Source organism: Bos grunniens, chromosome 6 (assembly GCF_055505025.1).
Source record: "Bos grunniens cultivar Pamir isolate PY7600 chromosome 6, Bosgru_T2T1.0, whole genome shotgun sequence".
Lineage (NCBI taxonomy): Eukaryota > Metazoa > Chordata > Mammalia > Artiodactyla > Bovidae > Bos > Bos grunniens.
In genome coordinates this window covers 57,545,150-57,562,969 of record NC_141170.1, presented here as the reverse complement: position 1 = coordinate 57,562,969, position 17,820 = coordinate 57,545,150, and the positions used below count along the sequence as shown (strand labels likewise).

At 38.8% G+C, this 17,820-nt stretch overlaps 1 protein-coding gene across 4 annotated transcripts in view; it reads left to right on the top strand.

The window, feature by feature from the left end:
* SLC30A9 (solute carrier family 30 member 9) overlaps positions 1-8,882 on the top strand; it is an 86,457-nt gene extending 77,575 nt beyond the window's left edge. For all 4 annotated transcript variants that reach the window (XM_086407732.1, XM_086407731.1, XM_086407734.1 and 1 more), the window contains one exon: positions 7,447-8,882. In XM_086407732.1, the coding sequence (XP_086263858.1) occupies positions 7,447-7,491 (45 nt within the window). In that variant the 3' untranslated portion in view covers positions 7,492-8,882. The remainder of the gene's footprint in view (positions 1-7,446) is intronic.
* Positions 8,883-17,820: the final 8,938 nt, after the last annotated feature.

Below are 17,820 nucleotides of genomic sequence, written 5' to 3'. Positions count from 1 at the left end.
AAAATATTACGTAACCAGACTGCCTTTAAAAATACCTCTGTGTTCTGAAATTGTCGTTTGTTGACGTTGGAGTTCTAATCGTTTGCAGTGAAGAAAACTTGTAAATGATTGTTAACATCTATAGCTTGTTGAAGGCAGTGAATTTTCTTCAGTTGATGTTGATCAATCTTTAATATTGTTAAAAGTTGATGAGGAATGACAAATTGAAGGGAAACATTTTTATCACTATTTTACTATCTTTTAGAATCTACGTATGTGATCAAAGCCCTTCAAAAAAAGATGATTTTGTTAATGTATTTGTTTTAATTTTGATGATTTTGTTAATGTTAATATTATAGTTCATGAGCTCTATCAGGCATGATTTTCAGAACTTCTGGATGAGTAATTGTCACGTATTTTGATATTAGGATTCTACTGTCTTAAATATTATTGAGGACTTGAGCTTTTTTTGGTAGGTTATATTTATTGATACTTAGCAAATTATAAATTACAATTGAGAAATTTAAGAATATTTATTCACTTAAAACGGAAAAGGCAATGGCACCCCACTCCAGTACTCTTGCCTGGAAAATCCCATGGATGGAGGAGCCTGGTAGGCTGCAGTCCCTGGGGTTGCGAAGAGTTGGACACGACTGAGCGACTTCCATTTCACTTTTCACTTTCATGCATTGGAGAAGGAAATGGCAACCCACTCCAGTGTTCTTGCCTGGAGAATCCCAGGGACGGGGGAGCCTGGTGGGCTGCCGTCTATGGGGTCGCAGAGTCGGACACAACTGAAGCGACTTAGCAGCAGCAGCATTCACTTAAAAAGCTAAATTGTTATATTCTCTTTTAATATTATATCAAAACCTGGCAATTGGTAACCTCTTAAAGCTTAGTTGTGATGTGAAATATGAAACCATTCAATGAACTTTTCATACAGTGTTTGAAGTTAGAGGGCATAGTCCAGGAGACCATCTTCATTTGTGATACCAGTTGCAAAGTTCAAGGAGTTTCTAAGACTATCCTCAGGTTTGATAATTCACTAGGAGGACTCACAGAACTCACTGAATGGGTTGTTACAGTGAAAGGATACAGATTAAAGCTAGTCAAAGAAAGAGGTGTATAGAGCAGAGTTCTGAACCTGGAGTTTCTCTGTCCTCTCCCCGGGGAGTCATGGACAGTGTTACATTCATGGTAATGATGTGTGACAATTTGCATGGAGTGCTGCCAACCAGAGAAGCTCAGCTGAGCTTAGGTATCCAGGAGTTTTCTCGGGGCTCTGTAGTTGACTGCTTGAGTAGCCTATCTCTCATCTCCAGCCCCTCTAAGGAAGAGCTGACACCTCTAGTCTCCACCCCTTTCTGGAGATACAGCAGCCACCATGTGGCCAAAGATAAAAACATAATTATCAGGCAGGATTTCCAAGGGCCTGAAGATTATCTCCCAGTAGCCAAGAGCAACTGTCAGAACTCTGTTTGGGTACAATAAGTTCTGTCCTATACATTATTATATTAAAATCTGTTAGCCTGTCTTTGTTCTCTGTCTGATGGGATCTTTTAACCCATGCATAATTCTTTAGCATTATGAATTGGTCATTTGGAAAATACTGGCTCATTGAATTTATGCACATCATTCAAATGTTGATACATTTCTAAATATTGGGAAACTGTCAGACTCATCATGGTGGATATGAGTTTTTCAGCATCCTAATTTTGACCTGAAAGCTTGCATTTTATTATTAGCAACAAAATACTATTAGTTGTTTTTCTTGAAGTAGACTCATTTTGTTTATTTCACAAGAGGGTGCCTACCAAATAACCAGATTTTAATAACCATGGTTTGTTAGTTATTTTTTCAAGTAAAAATGGTGTTCAGATAAAAAGCATCTGATTGAGCTCGTAATTCAGGCAGTCATGGGGGTTCCTTTCCTTGTGACATCAGACTTCTGTGTGGCACTAGAGGGCTTTATACATATTTCCCATTTTATCACAAAACATTTTTTAAAAATTGTATTCACAATTTCAGTTTAATAAATTAGTACTTTTTACTGCTTCATGAAGGACATTTCAGAGTGAAACTGGCTTAAAAAAAAACCAATGGAGTGGCAGTAAAGAAGCAAAATGAATGTCAGTATAGTTTGGTGTAAGTTGTCTTGAGTTGTATGAAGGTCCCAGCAGTTTTATCCACCATTGCTTTTATGCCATTGGAGGAAATGTCAGCATAATACAAAAGGCAAAAAGCGTCTTATGTAATTAGGAAAATAGTTTGACCTCGGAGTCACCCCTGAAAATATCTCCATAACCCAGTAATCCCTGGACCAAACTTTGAAAACCATTGTTCTTAATAAAATGTGAGATGATTCTTTTTATGCTGGGTAATTGGTGAATGAATATATGTTACATTTCCATTCTATCTGCTTTTATGTCCCTGGCAAGGAAAATAATGGATTTTTAAAACTAATTTTTAATTTTGGCTTTACTCTTATTGGAAACAGTACATCACAGTATGGACTGGAGAATACTTAACAAGTTGGCCATTCTTAAGTGTATTTATTCTTATCATAATCATATAAGCTTATTATTTTTAAGCTTATTTTGCTTTAATTGGGACATCCCAGGTGGCTCAGTGGTAAAGAATCCACCTGCCAGTGCAGGAGATGCAGTTTTAATCCCTGTATCAGGAGATCCCCTGGAGTAGGAAATGACAACCTGCTCCAGTATTCTTGCCTGGAAAATTCCATGGACGGAGGACCCTGATGGGCTGTAGTCCATGGGGTCACAAAGAGTTGGATGCAACTGACGGTGCACGTGATTTAATTAGAAGCCATTAAATCATTAATTATAGTCTTTGCAGCCAAAGATGGAGAAGCTCTATACAGTCAGCAGAAACAAGACCGGGAGCTGACTGTGGCTCAGATCATGAACTCCTTATTGCCAAATTCAGACTTAAATTGACGAAAGTAGGGAAAACCACTAGACTATTTGGGTATGACCTAAATAAAATCCCTTATAGTGGAAGTGACAAATAGATTCAAGGGATTAGATCTGATAGATAGAGTGCCTGAAGAACTATGGATGGAGGTTCATGACATTGTACAGGAGGCAGTGATCAAGACCATCCCCAAGAAAAAGAAATGGAAGAAGGCAAAATGGCTGTCTGAGAAGGCTTTCCAAATAGCTGAGAAAAGAAGAGAAGCTAAAGGCAAAGCAGAAAAGGAAAGATACACCCATCTGAATGCAGAGTTCCAAAGAATAGCAAGGAGCAATAAGAAAGCCTTCCTCAGTGATCAATGCAAAAAAATAGAGGGAAACAATAGAATGGGAAAGACTAGAGATCTCTTCAAGAAAATTAAGAGATACCAAGGGAACATTTCATGCAAAGATGGGCTCAGTAAAGGACAGAAATGGTATGGACCTAACAGAAGCAGAAGATATTAAGAAGAGGTGGCAAGAATACACAGAAGAACTATACAAAAAAGATCTTCACGGCCCAGATAATCACGATGGTGTGATCACTCACCTAGAGCCAGACATCCTGGAATGCAAAGTTAAGTGGGCCTTAGGAAGTATCACTATGAACAAAGCTAGTGGAGGTGATGGAATTCCAGTTGAGCTATTTCAAACTGTCAGAGATGATGCTGTGAAAGTGCTGCACTCCATATGTCAGCAAATTTGGAAAACTCAGCAGTGGCCACAGGACTGGAAAAGGTCCGTTTTCATTCCAATCCCAAAGAAAGGCAATGCCAAAGAATGCTCAAAGTACTGCACGATTGCACTCATCTCACATGCCAGCAAAGTAATGCTTAAAATTCTCCAAGCCAATCTTCAACAGTACGTGAATGATGAACTTCCAGATGTTCAAGCTGGATTTAGAAAAGGCAGAGAAACCAGAGATCAAATTGCCAACATCTGTTGGATCATGGAAAAAGCAAGAGAGTTCCAGAAAAACATCTACTTTTGCTTTATTGACTACACCAAAGCCTTTGTGTGGATCACAACAAATTGTGGAAAATTCTGAAAGATACAGGAATACCAGACCACCTGACCTGCCTCCTTAGAAATCTGTATGCAGGTCAGGAACCAGCAGTTACAACTGGACATGGAACAACAGACTAATTCCAAATCAGGAAAGGAGTATGTCAAGGCTGTATATTATTACCCTGCTTATTTAACTTATATGCAGAGTACATCATGCAAAATGCAGGACTGGATGAAGCACAAGCTGGTATTAAGATTGCCAGGAGAAATATCTATAACCTCAGGTATGCAGATGCTGCTGCTGCTAAGTTGCTTCAGTTGTGTCCGACTCTGTGCGACCCTGTAGATGGCAGCCCACCAGGCTCCACCGTCCTTGGGATTCTCCAGGCAAGAACACTGGAGTGGGTTGCCATTTCCTTCTCCAATGCATGAAAGTGAAAAGTGAAAGGGAAGTCACTCAGTTGTGTCCGACTCTTCTCGACCCCAGGGACTGCAGTCCACCAGCCTCCTCCGTCCATGGGATTTTCCAGGCAAGAGTACTGGAGTGGGGTGCCATTGCCTTCTCTGATATGCAGATGACACCACCCTTATGGCAGAAAGTGAAGAAGAACTAGAGAGCCTCTTGATGAAAGTGAAAGAGGAGAGTCAAAAAGTTGGCTTGAAACTCAACATCAGAAAACTAAGATCATGGCATCTGGTCCCATCACTTCATGGCAAATAGATGGGGAAACAGTGATAGACTTTATTTTTTTGGCTTCTAAATCACTGCAGATGGTGACTACAGCCATGAAATTAAAAGACCGTTGTTTCTTGGAGGAAAAACTATGACCAACCTAGATAGCATATTAAAAAGCAGAGACATTACTTTGCTGACAAAGGTCTGTGTAGTCAAAGCTATGGTTTTTTCAGTAGTCATGTATGGATGTGAAAGTTGGACTGTAGAGAAATCTGAGTGCTGAAGAATTGATGCTTTTGAACTGTGGTGTTGGAGAAGACTCTTGAGAGTCCCTTGGACTGCAAGGAGATCAAACCATTCAATCCTGAAGGAAATCAGTCCTGATTATTCTTTGGAAGGACTGATGCTGAAGCTGAAACTCTAATACTTTGGTCACCTGATGCGAAGAACTGACTCATTTGAAAAGACCCTGATGCTGGGGAAGATTGAAGGCAGGAGGAGAGGGGGACAACAGAGGATAAGATGGTTGGATGGCATCACCAGCTCGATGGACATGAGTTTGAGCAAGCTCTGGGAATTGGTGATGAACAAGGAAGCCTGGCATGCTGCAGTCCATGGGGTCTTAAAGAGTTGGACACTCTGAGCGACTGAACCGAACTGAAATCATTAGTAGACTGAATTATCTCATGTTTTTGAGTTATGTAAGTCTTTCAAACCAAGATGCCACATTTTGCCTACACTTTTAGGTGCAGATATCCCTGACTAATGTGGTTGTGGTGGTTTAGTCCCTTAAATTGTGTCCAACTCTTGCCAACCCATGGACTGCAGCCTCCTAGGCTCCTTTGTGCATGAGATTCTCCAGGCAAGAATACTGGAGTGGGTTGCCATTTCCTTCTCCAGGGGATCTTCCCAACCCAGAAACCAAACCCAGGTCTCCTGCAGTGCAGGCAGATTCTTTACAGACTGAGCTATGAGGGAAGCATAGCTACTAAGGTGGTCATCAGTTCAGTTCAGTCGCTCAGTCGTGTCCGACTGCTTGTGACACCATGAACAGCAACATGCCCGGCCTCCCTGTCCATCATCAACTCTTGGAGTTTACTCAGACTCTTGTCTATTGAGTTGGTGGTGCCATCCAACCGTCTCATCCTCTGTTGTCCCCTTCTCCTCCTGTAGGAGGAGAGGAGGAGAAGGTGGTCATAAGGTACAATTAATCTCAAGTCAAAGGAAAAGTTCTTGCGTTACGTATCATATCCATAGTGGGAAAATCCTCCCAAATCTTAACTTGCTCTGTAGTAGCATAACGTTATAATGTCTGCTTACTTAACGTGTGTTTCCTCACTAAAGATAAGTTCTTTCCAGTCAAGTGCTGTTTGTTTCTTGTTCATTGTTGTATACTTCAGTGCTTGCTACAGTCTAGGCCTATAATAATTTTTGTTGTTGAAATTTCTTTAGATTTTTCTACAGTCTGACTTCTGCTTATCTTTCCAGCCTTATCACTAACCCGCCCTTTTGCAGTTTCTGTGCTGATCACACTGTGTTGCCAGTGCAGAGTTCGCAGGCTGTCTGACTTTGCTCATGTTTCTTCTGTCTAGACCCTTTTCCTCATCTGTCTGGAAAACTCACTGTATTCAAACCTTGGTTAGATATTATATCCTCAGTGAATTCTTTCTGGATCTCGTGAACGAAAGTAATAGATCTCATGTTATTATAACCAGAATCATTATTTAGTACATAAAAATAGTTAGGAGCTTTGGGGTCTGGAGTCAGGCCTGGAATCGGTCTTGCCTCCATCACTTACTAGCTGTGTGACTTTGGATGGTTAGTTAATTTCTTTAACCTTCAGTTTTCCCATATGTAAAATGGAAATAATTGGTTATTATGACAGTTTTAAAGTGCATACTATTCCATGAAGCCTCTTACACAGTGTTTGACACAAGAGTAACTGCTCATTAAAGGTTAACTGATTATTATTATTAGTTATAATGCTTTAACTCATAAAGGTTATTCATATACTTGCCTCTGAGTAAACTAAGTCCCTCAGGGTTAGAAGCAGAGTCTTATTTAATAACCATAGCTCTACTTTCTAGAACAGTCTTAGATCAAGACTATATGGACCGTTACTGGAATATGTAAAATAAGTTAATATCAGCTTAATTCTGATTATTATTGTTCTGCAGTGATTTTCACCACAAATGAGTATTTGCACTGCTTTGCAATACTTTGCATGTACTAGATTCTTAATTCATTATTGTGTTAATGAACATATGGACAAAACTCAGGGAGGTTGGACTACTTACTGTTACTGTTTATAGTGTATAATTGGTCATTATCTATTGATCTTGTGTTTTTCCCTATGTAAATATTTCTCTTGATACTATGCTACAGCGAAATAGTTTGATCAAAAGTTTTCATTGGCTTTAGGGAGCAAAAGAAATAAAAAGAGCGACTCTCCTGGCAGTCCAGTGGTTCAGACTCTGAGCTTCCAATGCTGGAGGCACATGGGTATGATCCCTGGTTGGGGAACTAAGATCCCACATGCCATATGGTGGATCTACGTAAATAAAGTAAAGTTGATAAAAAGGAACGGGGAGGGATGTGGGAGGGGGGTTCAGGATGGGGAACACGTGTACACCCGTGGCGGATTCATGTTGGTGTGTGGCAGAACTGATACAGTATTGTAAAGTAATTAGCCTCCAATTAAAATAAATAAATTTAAATTTAAAAATAAATAAAATTTTTAAAAAAGGAATAAAGGAAATAGAAGATTGTCTTTTGCTATTAATAACGTAACGGTGATTTTTTTCCTTCCAGAAACGAAATCCTGAAGTTCGACATGTAGATTTAGAGATATTATAAACTTGATGGGATGAATCACCTTGGAGGGAGCCTTGGAACCAAGTTTGCCAAGACTACTTTCCCACCCTGAGGGAGTCAATGCCATTCAGAAGCCGTTTATTTGAAGATGGAGGAAGTATTTATATGAAAAGGGCAATTCAACAGTCCATAGAACTAAAACAGCTTCTTCTAAGAGACCTATTACAAGTTGAATCAATTTGGAAATCATGTTTTTATGTTTCAATGGAAACGTTTTAGTTACTTAAATTGTTCATAATTTCTTACTTTAGCCTGTCAGTGTGTATTGTACCTGCAATCATGTTTCCTTCCTTCACATGGGTAAAAATAAGCAGCATCCGTAAGATTATGATTTTTTTTTTGTGGCCAGTGAAGATTTCACTCCATCAAAACCTGTCAATCTTGAACATTCTGGCTAAATCTTGTATTCTGGTTTTTGAAACAGTCACTCCATTTTCAAAGTCTGTCTTTCCTTACAGAATGTAGAAATTATTTTGACATAGGTTGTCAAACCTGAGCACTAAGAGGAACACTGTCGTAATAACTTGGTTATCCATAAATGTTCATTCCAATAGGACTCTGTTACTGAATTGAAGGAAGATAACTTCAGTACACTCTTTTAGGTCATGCTAGTTGCCATTTTGTAAAATTTCTTTTCTCTCCTTTGTTTTTTTCCTTATTTAGTTTAATTTTTCTAATGGTAGGAAATATAAAATAACCCTAGATGTTTCCATGGGCCAGTGTGATGACTGGTTTTTAGTTTTTGTTTTTTTTAACTGGCTCCAATGCTGCCATGTGTATTTACTAGGAGATAATGCATTTATAAGTATTTTAACATTCTGTAAAGTGGACTAGAAATATTTATAATTTTACAGACACCACAGCATTTTATTTTTAATTTATTTTAAAAGAGGCACTACTTATGTAAATCTGAACTGTGTGATATTTCTTGCTTTAAGAGATAGAGACATAAACCTCTTATACAAAAACTTGTGACCATGACTTTGTTTAATATCATAGTCAATAGTGTAACATGAGTTTCTTGCAGTTACAAATGGGCATTTAGCATAAAGTATGATTATAAATTATGTAAGTAGCTTTCTGATGATCATAAAGTATCAAGGTGAAAAAACATAATTCAGTAATTAAAAACTGAGTGCAAAACTACAGCTGTGTCTCTCCATTCATCAAACCAGTTCACACGCACTTTAAGTTGTTCAGGTACCGGTGAGCGTTGTCCACGCAAGAGGGATAGCTGGTGAATAATCTCTTTGCTGGATAAGGGGGTGTTTAAGGACCTAGGTCAGTGTCTATAAACTTATTTAGATTGAAGTTTACCAATTATAGCAAATTGTAATGCCAGAAACAAAAAATAAACATTTGATTAAAGGGTTTGTAGTGGTAATTTTTTGACCCAGAATTGTCATTTACTGGAAAATTGTGAAAATCTAGTTTTCTGTACATTTTTTACCATTACAATTGTAGCATTTTGCATGCTGTATATTTTAAGAAAAATAACATTCCAATTTTATTTTTTAAGATATTAAACTCTTTTATACATATACCTGTATACACCCACAATTTGTTCTTACAGTTTCAAATTCTTCACCCTTTTTAAGAAACTTTTTTTACCCATTATAATTCACTCTATATTTTCTATGTCTTCCTCCCTCCCCTTTCCCACCTGCCGTTTTGTTATTCCATGTCAATGCCATATGGAAAGGTACCAAATTATATCCAGTTTCCTCCTAGTAAAATTACTCGGAAAAATATCACATAGCTAGACAAGAATATTAACTTATTAAAAAAAATCTCAAGTTGATGTGCAATAGTTATTCCAAGTGGTAGATTTTGTTTAAAGGACTCCCTGAAAGAAGCCAATTCCTGATACTTCTTTGACTTTTCTAATCTGATTTTGATTGAAGTAATACCTAATTGAAGGTTATGTTTCTGTCCTTTCTTCTTGGTCTTGTCCTGCACTGATACTTTAAGTGAAATCTGACATAAAGAAGTACAGCCTGTCTAGGAATTTAATGTATAACAACACTGGTCCTTTTTTTGTTTTGTTTTGTTTTTTTTCTTTTAAATGAGAGTCAAATTTGAATTTTGAAATCAGGGAATTTGATCCCCTTTCTTTAAAAATAAGATGATATCTAATGTTGGACAGAGAAGAGGTCAGTTAAGGCCACTACTTCTCTTTGTATTAAGCTGAAATCTGGAAAGTAGCAAAGGTGAAATGTACTTGTTAGTAACAGGCCCCAGACTATGGAAGGTGGCATGTCTCTCAGACCACAGCAGAGGATGAGGAGTAGAGATCTGTTTTTAAGTGGACTATGTTAGTGTCCACTTATTATGTTAGTAATATTCAGTTCCAAAGAGGGAGATTCCTGAACATATACTTAGGAAACTGTAAGATAGATTGGAAAACCTTCAAGTTTTTTAAAAAATAAACTGCATACATCCTCCTACACACCAAATAAACCAGAACAACAAAATGGCATTAGATTTGAATTTTGGGTATATGACTTCAGTGTGTTACCTTAATTATCCTGTACTTTGGGTAATGCTTTTTGGTAAAGTTATACCATCTAAAGGAAATGGCTTAAGTTTTAAATCTGATAACTTTTTGAGAATGCTGGAAACTACAGAAAATTGCACAGGCATTTGGAATTTATACTATTTTTCTTAGATTGCATTTGTCAAACTTTGGCATTTCTTTTAAATGTGATGACCCCCAATTTGCCAAACTGTCAGAAGTCACTGAAGCAAAGAATTGAAGGTAAAATGTTGATTCAAAGATTGTCCCCCCTAAATCCCTCATCTTTGTCTCTGAAATGGAACTTTGGAAAGCATTTATATAGAAGATTGGTCTGGCAGCCTTTATATTTGCATTTAAGTTTACTAGCATCTCTAGACTTGGTTTTATGGAAAAGAGAAAATTTTTGTTTCTATTACATTGTATTTCATCTGTCTGATCTCTGTGGCAGGTTAGATTTCCCTGGTCCCTCAGGATGCATTCTTCCTTAATAAATGTTGTATGTAAATAAGAATGTTTTACTTCTTAGTTTGGGATTTTTCCCCCCTGATAAATAAATGTTTGTTAAATACTTCTTGTGCTAACCTTAAATATCATACCTTTGTTTCCAAACAATTTATTATTTCTTGAGCATGGTTGTTAATTTGTGGGTGTCCTCAGTTTTACAAAACTAAGATATAAAAACCCTTAATTGTTTTATAATCCATTTTCCGTATAAAGAGAACTATTATTAATATACTGTTAGAATATCATGTACGTGGTAAGGTGAAAATTAAAACATATATATTTCTTAGTGACACATACTGTATCACTACATTTTAACAAAATAAGATTATTGGAACATGTTAGTTGGTTTATGTCTTTTGAGATATACCTATATAGTATATTTAGGGGGAAAAAAGTACAAAAATTAAAACAACAAAAGATTGAGCCTAGAGCCAGCCTGCAGTGTGATCCAGGTTGAATTCTGTACTAATCCTGCAGGAAGCCCAACTGTGTTTCCTTTTTCACAAGAAACTGAGCCATATTAGTTATTCAAAGTAATTTGGTATTTTGAGAGGGCATATCTCCCTCCAAATCAAAACATATTGAAAATAAAAGCAATACAGTTTAGAATTTGTGAAGCAAAATACAAAATATGTGTGTGTCTTTAAGAGCTCGTAGAAGTTTTAAAATAGACAAAAGTTTAAAAAAAAAAAATCTGTTGTATAATACGGCTATCAACAGGATAATTTGAGCTGTTTATGCCAAGTGCCATTTTTTATGTACATGCATCCCTCAGAGAGATTGCAGGTTCTGTCCCAGACCACTGCAATAAAGCAAACACTAAAGCAAGTCATACATTTTTTGGCTTCCCGTGGCATATAAGTTATGTTGGACTTCCCTGGTGGTTCAGTGGCTGACTCCGTGCTCCCAGTGCAGGGGCCTGCGTTTGATTCCTGTTCAGGGAGCTAGATCCCACATGCCACAGCTTAAGAGTCTGCATGCTGCAACTAAAGTTCCCCAATGCCGCAGCTAAAAAAAATTAAAAATTAAAAAAAAATTTTTTTTTAATTAAGAAAGGATTGCACATGCCCAAAATGAAGACCCAGCACAGCCAAAGAAATGTTTAGAAAGTTCTGTTTACACTGTAGTCTATTTAGTGTGCACTAGAATTATGCCTAACAGCACGATGTAAATACCTTAATTTAAAAGTACTTTATTGCCAAAAAATGCTAACCATCCTCTGGGCCTTTTGAGAGGCCTCATGCTGATGGAGAGTCTTGTCTTCATGTTGATGGCTGCTGACTGACCAGGGTAGTGGCAGTTGCTGAAGATTGGGAGTTGCTGTGGCAATTTCTTAAGATAATGGTTTCCTTACATCATTGGACTTGCTTTCTTGAACAGTTTCTATGTCATTTGATAGCATTTTACCCACAGTAGAACTTTGTAGATTCTCCTCCAATTTTCTATACAGTAGAAAATTGAAGTTAATCTTCCCAAACCCTGCCCTGCTTTATCAATTAAATTTATATTATATTTTCAGTACTTTGTTGTCATTTCAATATTCTTCACAGCATCTTCACCAGGAGTCAGTCCACCCCAAGAAACCACTTTCTTTGCTCATTCATAAAAAGCAATTCCTTATCTATTACAGTTTTATCATGAGATTGAAGTAATTCAGTCACATCTTTAGGCACCACTTCAAATTCCAGTTTCCTTGCTGTTTACACCGCATCTGCAGTTACTCCCTCCACTGAAGTTCTTGAACGCCTCAAAGTTATGAGGGTTGGAAGCAATATCTTCCAACCTGCTGTTAATGTTGATAATTTGTCCTCTTTTTGTGAACCACTTCTGTTCTTAATAACATCTACAATGGTGAATCCTTTCCAGGTTTTCAATCGACTTTACCCAGATCCATCAGAGGAATCACTACAGCTTTATGAAATATATTTCTTAAATAATTAGATTTGAAAGTCTTGGTCCATGGGCTGCAGAATGGATATTGTGTTAGCAAGCATGAAAATAGTAGTTTTGTGGTACATCTCCATCAGAGCTCTGGGGTGATCAGGTACATTGTCAATAATGGAGAAGCTCCATACAGTCAGCAAAAACAAGTCCTGTATCTGACTGTGGCTCAGATCATGAGCTCATTGCAATATTCAGACTGAAATTGAAGAAAGTAGGGAAAACTACTAGGCCATTTAGGTATGACCTAAATCAAATCCCTTAACGATTATACAGTGGACGTTACAAATAGATTTAAGAGATAAGATCTGATAGAGTGCCTGAAGAACTATGGACGGAGGTTCGTAACATTGTACAGGAGGAGGTAACCAAAATCATCCCAAAGAAAAAGAAATGCAAGAAGGCAAAATGGTTGTCTGAGGAGGCCTTACAAATAGCTGAGAGAAGAGAAGTGAAAGGGAAAGGTATGTAGTGTTCCAAAGAGAGAGAAGAAAGCCTTCTTAAGTGAACAGTGCAAAGAAATAGAGGAAAACAATAGGCAAGACCAGAGGTCTTAAAATTAGAGATACCAAGGAAACACTTCATGTAAAGATGGGCTCGATAAAGGACAGAAACTGTAAGAGCCTAACAAGCAGAAGAAATTAAGATGAGGTGGCAAAAATATACAGAACTGTATAAAAAAGATCTTACTGACCCAGATAACCACAATGGTGTGATCACTTACCAAGATCCAGACATTCTGGAGTGTGAAGTCAGGTGGGCCTCAGGAAGTATTACTTCGAACAAAGCTAATGGAGGTGATGGAATTCAACTGAGCTATTTCAAATCCTAAAAACAATACTGTTAAAATGCTGTGTTCAACATGCCATCAAATTTGGAAAACTCAGCAGTGGCCATAGGACTGGAAAAAGTCAGTTTTCATTCCATTCGCAAAGAAATGCAATGCCAAAGAATGCTCAAAACTACTGCACAATTGTGCTCATTTCATATGCTAGAAAAGTAATGGTCAAAATCCTTCAAACTAGGCGTCAGCAATACATGAACTGAGAACTTCCAGATATAAAAGCTGGATTTAGAAAAGGCGGAGGAACCAGAGATCAAATTGCCAACATCCATTGGATCATAGAACAAGAGCAGTATTTTGAAAGGGAATTTTTTTTTTTTTGAGCTGTGTGTGACAACAGCAGATACGTTGTCTTCTGAAGGCTTTGCTCTTCCACTCATAGAGCACAGGTAGAGTAAATTGAGCCTAACTTTTAAGGGCCCTAGGATTTGGGGAATGGTAAAAGAGCATTGGCTTCAAGTCATCAGCTGCCTTAGCTCCTAACAAAAGAATCAGTTTGTCCCTTTAAGCTTTGAAGCCAGGCATTGACTTCTCTTTAGCTATGAAAGTCCTAGAGGGCATCTTCCAATATAAGGCTTTGTCAACACTGAAAATCTGTTACATAGTGTAGCCACCTTCATTTATTATCTGAGCTAGATCTTCTAGATAACTTGTGGCAGCTTCTGCATTAGCACTTGCAGCTTCTCCATTACACTTGCTAATATAAAGTTCTATATTAGCACTTTTATATTATGGAAATGGCTCCTTATCTTAAACTTCATGAACCAACCTTTGCTAGCTTCAAACTTTTCTTCTGCAGCTGCCTCATCTCTCCCAGCCTTCACAGAGTTGGAGAGAGTTAGGTAGGGCCTTGCATTGGATTAGGCTTAAGGAATGTTGTGGCTTGTTTGTCTTCCAGCCAGACTACTAAAACTCTCTCCATATAAGCAATAAGACTTTTGTTTTCTTATCATTCATCTGTTCATTGGAGTAGCACTTAAGATTTCCTTCAAGAACTTTTCCTTTGCATTCACAACCCGGCTAGTCGGTGCAGACTTTTGGCCAGTCTTGCTATGTTTGACAATGTATGAAATCTTCACAAAATGTCTGGATTTTTATCAATATGCTCTTATGTCTCCCATCATAGAAAATGAACTAAAACAAACATCAATCACACACACTCATGAATTTCTAAGAACAAAAAAATCCTTCAACTACTTTCCCAATTTTCTGTTTCCCTTTACAGGAAAAAAGCTCAAAGGAGTCATTATATTTGCTGCTCTTCTTTTTTCCCATTTTCATTCTTTCTGCTAACCCCTTGCTAAACCTCCATACTACTAAATACGATGGTCAGTCTTAAGTGATCATTTGACTTGACCTACCCAGCAACATGTGATGCTGAATCTTTGACTTTCTGAACCCCACTCTCTTGAGTTCTCCTCCTACCTCAGTGGCCTCTTTTCCAGTCTCTTCTGCAAGTTATTCCTCACTTCCCTTACCTCCAACAATTGGCATGTCCCAGGGTTACATCTCTTCTCTGGCCACACTCATTCACTGGTGACTCAATTCTATGCCTTCAAAAACCACTGTTTATTGAAATCTGAATTTTATATCTTGAACCCTAGGTTCATACACCCAGTTGCCAGCTTGACTTTCCACTTGGGTAAATTAGGTGATTGGTCCTGATTATTCACTGCCTTTATGAAAGAACATTACACGTCCCTGTTGAATAATTATCCCATGGCCATAAGACCTACAGTACTTTCCATTAACATCAGGCTTTGTCATGCAACAGGCTTTGGCTAATATATTGTGAGCATGAGTGGTATATGCCATGTCTGAGCAGATTAGTTGATTTAAAGTGTTGTGTTAGTTGAGCAGATGTTTTAAGAGCTATTGCATGATTCTACCATAGCTGTTTTCCCTCTTTCTTGAGAATGGCATGTTCCAGATAGGGGCTGTTTTATTTTAATCTGGTTTCCTGAATAAAAAAGGCACATGGAACAGAAAGACAACCAACCCATAACCATTGCAATGTGAGCATTACTGAGATTTGGGAGATCACTAATATCTCAAATTCAACATATCAAAAAAGAAAACTCCCAGTTTCTTCGTCTCACCTTCAAAACAATTCTCTTGCAGTCTTTTCCTTCTCATTAAGTGACATCTTCATCCTTTCAGTTGCCCTAAACTTTGTCTTTATGCCTGGCTCCTCTTTATTTTTCATACAATGAACATTCAACCCCTTAGCAAGATGTACGGGCTCTAGCTCCAAAATATACTTAGAATCTAGTTCTCAGCATCTCAATTATCTTCATGTCAGCCATCATCATATCTTGCTTGAATTTTCAAAATAGACTCTTCAGTGATTTCCTCCTAATCCTAGCCCTCACATTGCTTCAACACAGCAGCTTGTGCTTTTTTGAAAAGGTATTAGATCATGTCACTTCTTGAAGCCCTCCCTGTAGTTTCTCATCTCATACAGACTAACAAAGTCTGTTCGGACGAAGCTTACAAGTCCTCCATGATGACTTTCTCCACCATCTCTCAGACCTCATTTTCTATTTTCTTCCCCCTGTTCCAGCTAGACTGGCCTCCTTTCTGCTTTTTATACATCCTACGGCTGTACATATGCTCTCCACCTAGGGCCTTTGTACTGCCTGAAATACTCTTTCCACCACATGCCTGCACAGTATGTTGCTTTGCTTCTTCAGATATCTGTTCAAAGGCCACCTTAACAGGGACTTCCCTGGTGGTGCATTGGCTAAGACTCTGTGCTCCCAGTGTAGGGGCCGGGGTTCAGTCCCTGGTCAGGGAACTAGATCCCACACGCCACAGCTTAGGGTTTGCCCACGCTGCAGCAAAGATCAAAGATTCCGCAAGTGGCAAGTAAGACCTGGTGCAGCCAAATAAATATATTAAAAAAAGCATAGATTAAAGGTGAGGCCTTTCCTCACCACCCTTTATAAAGTAGCAAACCCTCTCCATTTCTCTCCTCACACCTCTAATTTTTCCTTGTTTTATTTTTGACAATAGCATTTATTACCTGCATACTACAATTTTATTTTGTTTATTGTCTATCTCTACTAACATGTAACATCCATGAGAGCTGGATCTCCAGAAACTAGATTGGCATCTAGATTGGCATCGTAGGCATTCAATAAATATATGTTGACAAGTTAATATTTCATGTATGGTGCTATCTCTAGAGGTATAAAAATTAAAAAAAAAATAGACTCACAGTCTAGTTAAATGACCAACACAGCGCAGCTGCATGGCACTGCAGCAACTGTGAGGAGATCCCTACACCCCAGGGCAGAGAAGCTCCAGCAAGACGATAGGTGCTGGAGCAGTGGCTAGGCGGCACTGGAGCGACTTTGAGGAGATATCCCATGTCCAGGGGCAAAGGAGAAGCTCCACTAAGATAGTAGAAGGGGAAAGATTGTGTTTAGAATCAAACCCCATACCCGCCAGAAATTTTCAGAGGACTCAAATATACCTATGTGCATCAGGACCCAAAGACCCCACAGAGGCTGAGACAGAACTGTGTTTGGTATCTCCTGAGGAGGTACGGGTCATCAGTGGACAGCTGCGGGGGAAGGGGCTGTGGGTGCAGTAGACCTGGGTGTGGCACAAGTCCTCTTGGAGGAGGTCACCATTAACCCCATCACAGAGCCACCAGACCTTACACAGGACTGGGAAATGGACTCTTGGAGGGCACAAACAGAACCTTGTGCACACCAGGACCCAGGAGAAAGCAGCAGTGACCCCACAAACCACTGATCCAGACTTGCCTGTGAGTGTCCAGGAGTCTCTGGTGGAGGCATGGGTCAGTGGTGGCTTGCTGCAGGGTTGGGGGCACTGAGTGTAGGGTTGCCTGCATGGGACCTTTTGAAGGAGGTCACCATTATCTTCATTACCTCTACCATAGTTTGGCCTCAGATCAATTAACAGGGAGAGAACACAGCCCCACCCTTCAACAGAAAATTGGATTAAAGAGCATGGCCCCGCCCATCAGAACAAGACCCAGTTTCCCCCTCAGTCAGTCTCTCCCATCAGGAAGCTTCCATAAGCCTCTTATCCTTCTTCATCAGAGAGTGGACAGAATGAAAACCACAATCACACAAAACTAACCAGTCTGATTACATGGGCCACAGCCTTGTCTAACTCAATGAAACTATGAGCCATGCTGTGTACACCCAAGACAGACGGGTCACGGTGAAGAGTTCTGACAAAACTGGAGAAGGGAATTGCAAACCACTTCAGTATTCTTGCCTTGAGAACCCCATGAACAGTATGAAAAGGCAAAAAGATAGGACACTGAAAGATGAACTCCCCAGGTCAGTAGATGCCAAATATGCTATTGGAGATCAGTGGAGAACTAACTCCAGAAAGAATGAAGGGATGGAGCCAAAGCAAAAACAACACTCAGACTGGCGATGGAAGTAAAGTCCAATGCTGTAAAGAGCAATATTGCATAGGAACCTGGAAGGTTATGTCCAAGAATCAAGGAAAATTGGAAGTG